The sequence below is a fragment of the Euwallacea similis genome, chromosome 13, assembly GCF_039881205.1.
Source record: "Euwallacea similis isolate ESF13 chromosome 13, ESF131.1, whole genome shotgun sequence".
Taxonomy (NCBI): Eukaryota; Metazoa; Arthropoda; class Insecta; order Coleoptera; family Curculionidae; genus Euwallacea; species Euwallacea similis.
The window spans coordinates 4,998,369-5,006,909 of record NC_089621.1 but is presented as its reverse complement, the minus strand read 5'-3'; the positions used below and the strand labels follow the sequence as shown (position 1 = coordinate 5,006,909).

Here is an 8,541-nt window from a genome sequence, read left to right as displayed (position 1 = left end):
ACGTATTAGAGCGAAGATCTTCAAAATTTAATAACTTACTCATATGAAATTGTATATACATAAATATATTGAGTTCGAAGAGGTATATAACTTTCGAAAGTCTATAGTACTGTCATTACACGATTCAATGAAGGTCGCGTGGCACCCCATGTGCTCCGTAAAACAAACAGAAAGTTTTCAATAGTTTGACTAATTTCAGCTTCGATTGCACAATGGGAAGGAGACTCACGCGCCCCATTAATTTTGGCACCCTACAGGGTGACGTGTGTGCTTAACTCTAATCCAATGATCTTTATATTTCTTCATTTCTTGTTTTCTTCTTTTTTGCTCAATTAAAGAAAAATTCGAAAGTACGATAAAGACCTAGACCGTCAATGAATACAAAATTCAAAGAGATTTTTTTATACCATAAAGAAAATAAACATCTGCGATGTGTAGTCTTTTCATAATATCCTCAAATCTCCCTCGTACGTTGCACGCCAGCATGCACTAGACATGAGACAGGGAACATGAAATATGCAGTAAATACTGCTTGTAGATATAACAGATTAAATTTAAATAGACATCGCGTAGAGTTTCCATGGCACACAAGAACAACGTGCGGATATGTTATTGTGGTGAGCAACATTTACACCCGTCTTGTTTGGATTTTCTGCTTTAAATTTTCAGTAATGCTATTTGATATACTTCTTGGGAATATATGGTGCAAACCAACTGAATTTAAACGGAGGAAGTGTCACTCACCAGAGAAACATACGCCAAATATTGAATTTTGAAAATTTCTCAGAAAAGAGAAGCTCTAGAGAAATAAACTCTTCAACATTTTACAAGTCAATTGTTTCTGTATAAAATGTAAATTTTTAGACCGAAATACGAACTATAAAATGTTTGAAACATTTCTTAGAAAAAGTCATAGCAAAATAAGCTCTTTACTAGAAACTTATTGGGCTCTTGCATTTTTGCTATATTCATAACGGTTTTTAAACAATTTGAGAAAATAACAATCAAAGCGTGATATTTTTTTGTTCATTTAAATCAAGTGGATCTCTATCGTGCCTTATTTTAAAAATTATTAATGATATGAAAGAAATAAAAGTGACAATAAGGTTTCTAAATTAAACAAAAAATTGAAATTACCTGAAATAAATGATCAATGACGTAGCACAAAAAGAAATAGGTATGTTAAAAGATGTCTAACTACAATACCACCTGTATATATATGTTTCAAACCGTAGGAACTATAAAAAAAACAATAAAAAAATCACGTTATATTTGGATAAAGAAACTTTAAAACACACGAATTTTATTTTAACTTTTATTTTTAATTTTTGGAGTTCTATCGCCTGTTAAATTTTCTCGATTAAAACTTGGATCACCCTGTATATTAAAATTTGGAAAAGTCTCAACCATGTTGGCGACATCTTTACATGCAAATGATAATAATTCCTGTGAAATCCATAGATCCTCCTCTTCGTTCAATTTCAGTTCATTTACACCATTTCCCATAGATGCCGCAACTGAGACAAAATTAATTGACGTGACATAGACATTGAATTTATCTCTCTCTCACTTATGGCAATTCAATACCCAAAAAGAGAGAAGACAAAAAAACAAACGTCCTATGAAAATTAAAAACATCTGATTAAAGTCGTCCTGTATTTTGATAGTTTATGTTTGTGATATTATAAAAACTAAAAACCTTCCCCCAATTTTATGCCAGTTGTTTACCAGATTCTAGATAATTGCCCAAGCTATTTAGGATCTGTTAGTTCTCCACTTAAATAATATGTAAAAATCAATAAACCCTAGTGCTGTCCACTCCTCTATACTCCATTTATGAAGCAAACTTGACCATTGGTCAATAAAACAGGGCCTCGTATTAAAAACCTGATTGTGAGTGCCCATATTATGGAGAGGAGTGATAAACAAGGTGGATCCCGAGAAGGTGAGACTTCAGATGAAGGCAAGCCACTTAAAAAAGCCCGATACCTATGGGAAATTAAAGGAAAAGGGCATTTGAAAACCTCAAAAGATCCCAGCAGCTCCTTTCAAGAAGCTCAGCTACCTGTAGACTTTCAAAAGCCCTGTTGCAGTAAAACTGAGCCCACTACATCACCAAAAGCAGGTAAGTCATTTAATATTATATTACTTATCTCCTTGGGATTCAACTACTGAGTAGATTCAGGCCCAAAGTCTAGCTGTTGTGACGATTGTTGCCTGGAAACTTTTTTGGCCAAGACAGAAGATATTATGGTGAGAGACAGTTCAGATGACGATGACTCTGAGAAGCTGCCTTTAGAAAACAGTATTGAAAATGAAATTCCAGTCACCCTGGTTTCTGCACAACCAAAAAATCAAGACTATTACTTGAAGTATTTGGCTCATTAACATTATTTTTAATTTTTGATCAATTGAAATTTGGATATTACAGAAAGTGGCAAGCAAGACAAATTGCCCGGGGTTTTGTGGATAATACAATAAATAGTATGTTGGAGAATTGGGTGGATAGACCATTTGATGCCACAAACTTTGTGGAAGATTGTGCAAATGATGGCCAAGTAGGCTTTCAAAAAGATGTATTTTAAAAAAAATTAATGTGTTCTGTTGGTTCCAGGTTGAAGATGATGCTATTTTAATGGCAATACAATCACATGGCCTACAATCAGGATTAAGAGGAAGCACAAGTGGGACCCTTAGTACCTCTACTTTTAATTCAAATTCAAACTCCAGTTTTAATTCAAATTTATCCATTGCAGGCAGCAGCAGAAGTGAATCTCAATCAGAATTATTATGTAATGTTTCTGTGATGGTTGGTAAGAACTGTATATTTTATATTCTAAGTAATTTTAGACTCAAGCCAAATTTTACAAGAATCCTCAACAGATAATTTAGAAAATCTTCAAAAGGAGCAAGAGACACAATCACTATCTAGTTCTATGAGTCCAGCTAGTGCTAGCTCAATATCAAATACCTATGAGGGAGATTCTGGGGACCCAATGGATTTCTTAAATGCTGCAGTGTCAGTTGCTATTCAGAAGAAAGGTCTCTCATATTAGGCAGTTAATGCCCTGGTCTAATGTAATTATTGTGACGAGAGGTTTTGAGCTCTGTTTGACTTTTGTATCAATTTTTAAAATTATTACCTATTTTTCACTACTTTTTATTTAATATTCATTTCAAAGGTAAATATAAATACATATAGGTAGGTATGTCAAAATGTGATTGACTTTATATATAATTATCCAGGCTGTCTGAAAAGGGCTCACAACTATTTTAGAAGGCAAGTCCTAAGATGAAAATAAGACGAATCTGCTTTTAAACAAAAAGTTATAAAGGCTTCATCATTAAGATAAAAGCTGAATTTCAGAAACTGAGGGACCAGTGACTTCAAATCATAACAAAGTTTTGGATGGAAAAAGGAACTGACAGCAGAAAAAGTACCATCCGATAGTTGTTAACGACGATTTTTAAAGTTTAGTTATGAAGAATCTAAACTCTAATATCTTTACAAAATTTCAACTTGATATATCAATAATTGAAGCAGTTTGAAGTAAAATCTTTAAAAAATATGAAATTCTAAAATTCAGTACCTGAATAAGGAAACGTTAACGACTTTTTGCTTAAATGCAGGATCATAATTTTTTAGCTTAAGAAATCGCTTCCTAAAATAATTTGCACGCTTTTTCCGAACACTCTGTATAAAATATTATTCCCATATATTCATTATTAATTGTAGAAAGTAGTTATATTTTTAAGTCCTACAATTGCGAATAAAGAGTTTCATTTTATAGTTTGGGTTGTTCTTTTCAAGAGTTTGCGAAAATTATTATTCATTACAGCTTCTCAGTAATTTAAAAATACTATTTTGTCTCTCTTCATCAGCTGATCAAACGAGAAGAAAAAGGAAAGGCTGAGTACAGTTTCAACTGAACCAATAATGCTGTCCTTATTTTTATACAAGATGTGACAAAGATACAAATCCCGATAGACATGTTCGATTTTTTCCCACGTGCCTTGGCGTAAGCAACTTAACAAAACCTCAAACTCATTGCATTCAATCAAAGCACATTTGGTTATTTACATTTACCCGGGACGTTTATAACACATGTTCTCTAATTATGATCAATTTAAGTCATTTAAGGGTCTAACTATCACCTGAACTATATAAATAATGTTTCCTGCCAGTAAAATTTTTCTGCCTTGCCGCAATTTGGGGTATGTGAGTAATCACATTCCATTAGGAGTTCGATATATCAAAAGTCGCAAAGAAAACCTAATTGTAACTTGCGTAGGAAAATCTTTTCATACGTATGGAATTTCTCATTTTGGATTGTTAAGTGTTAGTGGTTTACACCCTGAAGATATAACATGTATGACCACAGATGCATTTCATGTTTATACTGCATGTGCAAATGTTATTTATGCATGGAGAAGAGGCACAGAACTAAAGCACACTTACAGGTAAGTTTCAATACTCCAAAACTACTCACATTCATGAACTTAAACTTTTAAGAGGTCATAGTCACAGTATTCAATTAATGACACCTTTTGGACCCCATTTAGTGTCCATAGATGAAAATAATGAACTCAAAGTATGGGACATAAAGTCTGAAACAGTATTTCTTGAATTAACTTTTGACCACAGTACATTCAACATATCAGCCCTTATGCACCCTAGCACTTATATAAATAAAATATTGTTGGGCAGTGATAAAGGCCAAATGCAACTTTGGAATTTAAGCAAAGCAAAGATGGTTTTTGCTTTTAAAGGTTGGAATGCTGGAATAAGCTGTATTGAACAGGCCCCAGCCATAGATATAGTTGCTGTGGGGCTAGTGACTGGAAGAATTGTTCTTCATAATTTGAAATATGATAAAACCTTGATGGAATTTGAACAAGATTGGGGGCTAGTGACGAGTATTTCATTTAGGTCTGATGGGAATCCTATTATGGCCACAGGCAGTGTTTGTGGGCATATAGTATTTTGGAACTTAGAGGAGAGAAAAGTTAGCAGTCATTTATTAGCAGCTCATGATGGATCTGTAACTGGCATGGTATGCTTACCAAATGAGCCTTTAATTTTAACCTCATCACCAGATAACACTCTGAAACTTTGGATTTTTGATATGCCTGATGGAGGAGCAAGACTACTCAGAATAAGAGAAGGCCATTCAGCTTCTCCTAATTACATTAGGTTCCATGGGGCCAATGGCCACAATATTCTTAGTGCTGCCAGTGATTCTACACTTCGTATTTTCAATACCCAAACTGAACAATTCAATAAAAGCCTTGGGAAAGCCTCTTACAATAGAAAAGTCAGTAAAAAGCGTGGGAGAGTAATTGAAGACCCTTTAAAAATGCCTCCAATAATTAAATTTACATCTGAAACCACTAGAGATAAGGAATGGGACAGTATAGCAGCGATTCACTTAGGGCTGTCAATGGTTACAAGTTGGTCTTATGACAAAATCAGGATGGGGGATTTGAAGCTGGTTCCTGAGAGATTTCAGAATAAGAATTTGAAAAATGGCCTTGAGGTGGAAGCAACTTGTTTATGTCTTAGTCATTGTGGCAACTTTGTTATTGTTGGTTATAGCACTGGACATGTAGATCGGTTTAACATACAGTCTGGTATTTGGAGGGATAATTATGGAAATCCAAAGGCTCATCAAAGTTCAATTAGAGGTATGTTGTATTGCTGTAATAATTGTCATTTATTATCATTTTAGGAATATTTTAGGTGTAACTACAGATGGATTAAATCAAGTCACTGTCACTGGAGCCAGTGATGGCTTGATGAAATTCTGGCGATTTACATGCAAAGGCAAGCCTATGTTATGCAAACTGAATCTAGAGGAACCAATTAAATTTTTCCGATCCCATAGAGAGAGCTCAATGTTAGCAGTGGCCCTTGAAGACTTTACAGTGTCAATTGTAGATTTAGATGCCATGAGAATAGTTAGAAAATTCGTTGGGCATATGGCTCAGCTGACTGATGCCACATTCAGTCCTGACTCCAGATGGTTAGGTAAGTAAACAATAATTCAAATTAGAAATATTGTTGCAATCAGTGAATGTATCAAATTTAAAATGAATGAAAATGTATACTATAATATATATAAATCTTCATACAACCTTGTTATTTTTTATAATTTTCTTATCTATACTTTGGCCTTAAACTCTTGCCACGTGAGTTGTTTCTGAAATCAGTGATTAAATGATAAAACATTTTAAACTAATGGTACAATAATATAAAATATTTAACGTTTTTGCTTCACGATAAAATAAATTATTTCCAAACCAAATCAATTAGAAATTGACAAAAAAACCTTCAGAGTAAACCCAACTGGAATTCAAAATGAAATAAGGAATTTTAAGATCAACCCCTGCAATATGTATCTATATTTAATTTCAATATTTCCGGTTTTAAGTTACTTCTTCAATGGACTGCAGCATTCGCACTTGGAACATACCTTCGGGGGTATTAATTGATCAGTTTGCCACTGAGGCAGCACCTATTTCTATTGATATGTCCCCCACAGGGGAAACGCTGGCTACTGCTCATGTGGATTATCTCGGTATGTATTTGTAGATTATTAAAAAATTTCATGTGTAATTAAATCCATGACCGCAGGAATATTCCTCTGGACTAATCGCACATTGTATCAAAGAATAACGTTAAAAGCAGTATCACCTGAAGAAGAGCCTCCTCTAATTGAACTCCCTGAGGTAAATTAAATTTGAAATATTAAATTTGTAGTAATATATGAGTTTTTTCAACGCAGGTATTGCAAGAACATGCAGAAGAAGATAACCTTCCAGAAACAACTGATGAACCTGAATTTAAGTCGCCAGAACAAATTAGTGAGGAACTTCTTACGCTCTCTGGTTTACCAACCTCAAGGTGGCAGAACCTCCTTAATATTGATATAATTAAGCAGCGCAACAAACCAAAAGCGCCCCCGAAAGCATCAAAAGCAGCCCCTTTTTTTCTCCCAACAGTTTCATTTTTAACAAAGTTCCAATTCGACCTAAAGAATGCCTTACCAACTGAACAGGGACATGGGAAACTTTTAATGATAGAGAACTTCACCAATTACACAGATTTTGGGAAAATGTTGGACAAAACCTTGGAGTCACAGGATTTCACGGAATGCCTAGATAAACTCAAAACTTTAGGCCCTTCAATGATAGATTTTGAAATTAAATCCATCGCTCCAGAAGCAGGAGGATCGGTGAAACTGATGCTGCAATTTCTAAAATTAATTATTTCCATTTTGAAATCAAACAGGGATTTTGAGTTGGCTGAAGCATATTTCAGCATGTTCTTGAAATCACATGGGAATTTAGTGGCTGAAAATGATGCGTTACAGCGGTTTTTGCCGGAAGTGCGTAAATGCCATTTGGTGGTGTGGGAAAGACTACAAAATGAACTAATGTATGGTATATGTGTTGTGCAAAATTTGAAAACAATGTAAATATTTTAGAAAATACACAGATTTTGTTTTTTGTAAAGCATTTTTTCCTGGCGGCTAAAGACCAGCTAGAAGGTAGGTAAGTTTTCCTGCGAAAATTTTAAATATTTATTATTTGATTGCTTTATATATTGTGACAATAAGTGCTTTTATAGTTTGTGGGGCATCAGTGTGGGAAAAATTGTCAGTATATAAGTGTTTATAAAAATTTCATCTATGTACTTACCCAAAACTGGTTGATACATAATTGTAATAACACTGTTCACACTAATATTTACCTATTTATGTAAACTGATCATAAAGGTAGTCAAAACTGAACGTTTTTTAGTCATTTTTGGGAGTTCGTACTTTGAAAATATCTTGGCCTACTTTCAGAAACAAAAAAAATTCTGTACGTTTCTTTTATAATCATGGACGACTACAAATCTTGAAATTATATCTAGAAAATACTTTAAACCTTTAAATAAAACAAAAATTGCCTGAAAGTTCATTTCCACCATTTCATCCAGAATCAATGGTGTAGATGGCAATACACAAAATATAAAAGATTTGATTAGAATTACATTGATTTTTAATAAACAAAATCTTTTCAGTGTTATACAAGGCAAGGAAAATTAAGTATGTACTATTAATTTGATAAAATTCGAAAAAATTATGAACTGGCGAGTGTAGAACATTTTTCTGAACCCCTGTATAAAACTAAAAAAATATTGATCATTGAAAACCAGGCTCGGTTAAACTTTCTACAATGTGATTAAACCCTGCTCTAGAAATGAAGATGTCACTTTTCCTTAATTTTTATAAAAAATAGGAACTTTATAAAAACCCCTGTAGGTTTTCTTGTAGACCAAAAATACGTTCCGAGATATCGTCCAGAGCCTTAAATGATGTGACAATGAAGGCTTTATTATTAATTTATATGGTTGTGTAAATATAACAATTTTGCACTGTATTTTGTTTTTGACTTCATATGATACTGGAAAAATTTGTTTTAATGTAAACCGGTTTACTCAACTGATTCTGGTAGAAATTAATTTATTTTAAGCTTGGAGTTTAAAATTATTTT

At 33.5% G+C, this 8,541-nt stretch overlaps 2 protein-coding genes and 1 long non-coding RNA gene across 4 annotated transcripts in view; 2 read left to right on the top strand and 1 right to left on the bottom strand.

Moving 5' to 3' along the window:
- LOC136412884 (uncharacterized) overlaps positions 1 to 8,541 on the bottom strand; it is a 65,875-nt gene that overhangs the window by 56,787 nt on the left and 547 nt on the right. The window lies entirely within an intron of this gene.
- Positions 1,623 to 3,788, top strand: LOC136413127 (serine-rich adhesin for platelets-like). Of its 2 annotated transcripts, none has more exons than XM_066396511.1 (5): positions 1,623 to 2,125; positions 2,186 to 2,372; positions 2,432 to 2,558; positions 2,615 to 2,792; positions 2,851 to 3,788. In XM_066396511.1, exons 1-5 carry the CDS (start codon positions 1,909 to 1,911, stop codon positions 3,054 to 3,056), a joined length of 915 nt encoding a protein of 304 aa, XP_066252608.1. In that variant the 5' UTR covers positions 1,623 to 1,908; the 3' UTR covers positions 3,057 to 3,788. The 2 variants fall into 2 exon arrangements, with proteins under 2 accessions (XP_066252608.1, XP_066252607.1); XM_066396510.1 differs by having other exon boundaries at positions 2,180 to 2,372.
- On the top strand, positions 4,104 to 7,508 carry LOC136413002 (WD repeat-containing protein 36). The gene is made up of 6 exons (XM_066396303.1): positions 4,104 to 4,461; positions 4,514 to 5,685; positions 5,741 to 6,028; positions 6,432 to 6,578; positions 6,635 to 6,729; positions 6,786 to 7,508. Exons 1-6 carry the CDS (start codon positions 4,172 to 4,174, stop codon positions 7,476 to 7,478), a joined length of 2,685 nt encoding a protein of 894 aa, XP_066252400.1. The 5' UTR covers positions 4,104 to 4,171; the 3' UTR covers positions 7,479 to 7,508.

What these genes read in the sequence shown, in the direction of transcription:
- LOC136413127 (XM_066396510.1), top strand. Translation starts at nt 1,909, where the DNA reads ATGGAGAGGAGTGATAAACAAGGTGGATCCCGAGAAGGTGAGACTTCA. An exon ending in ATTGTGCAAATGATGGCCAA is followed by an intron (nt 2,559 to 2,614) that starts GTAGGCTTTCAA and finishes TGTTGGTTCCAG; the next exon opens with GTTGAAGATGATGCTATTTT. An exon ending in ATCTCAATCAGAATTATTAT is followed by an intron (nt 2,793 to 2,850) that starts GTAATGTTTCTG and finishes AAGTAATTTTAG; the next exon opens with ACTCAAGCCAAATTTTACAA.
- LOC136413002 (XM_066396303.1), top strand. Translation starts at nt 4,172, where the DNA reads ATGTTTCCTGCCAGTAAAATTTTTCTGCCTTGCCGCAATTTGGGGTAT. An exon ending in GAACTAAAGCACACTTACAG is followed by an intron (nt 4,462 to 4,513) that starts GTAAGTTTCAAT and finishes TAAACTTTTAAG; the next exon opens with AGGTCATAGTCACAGTATTC. An exon ending in TGCTCATGTGGATTATCTCG is followed by an intron (nt 6,579 to 6,634) that starts GTATGTATTTGT and finishes CCATGACCGCAG; the next exon opens with GAATATTCCTCTGGACTAAT.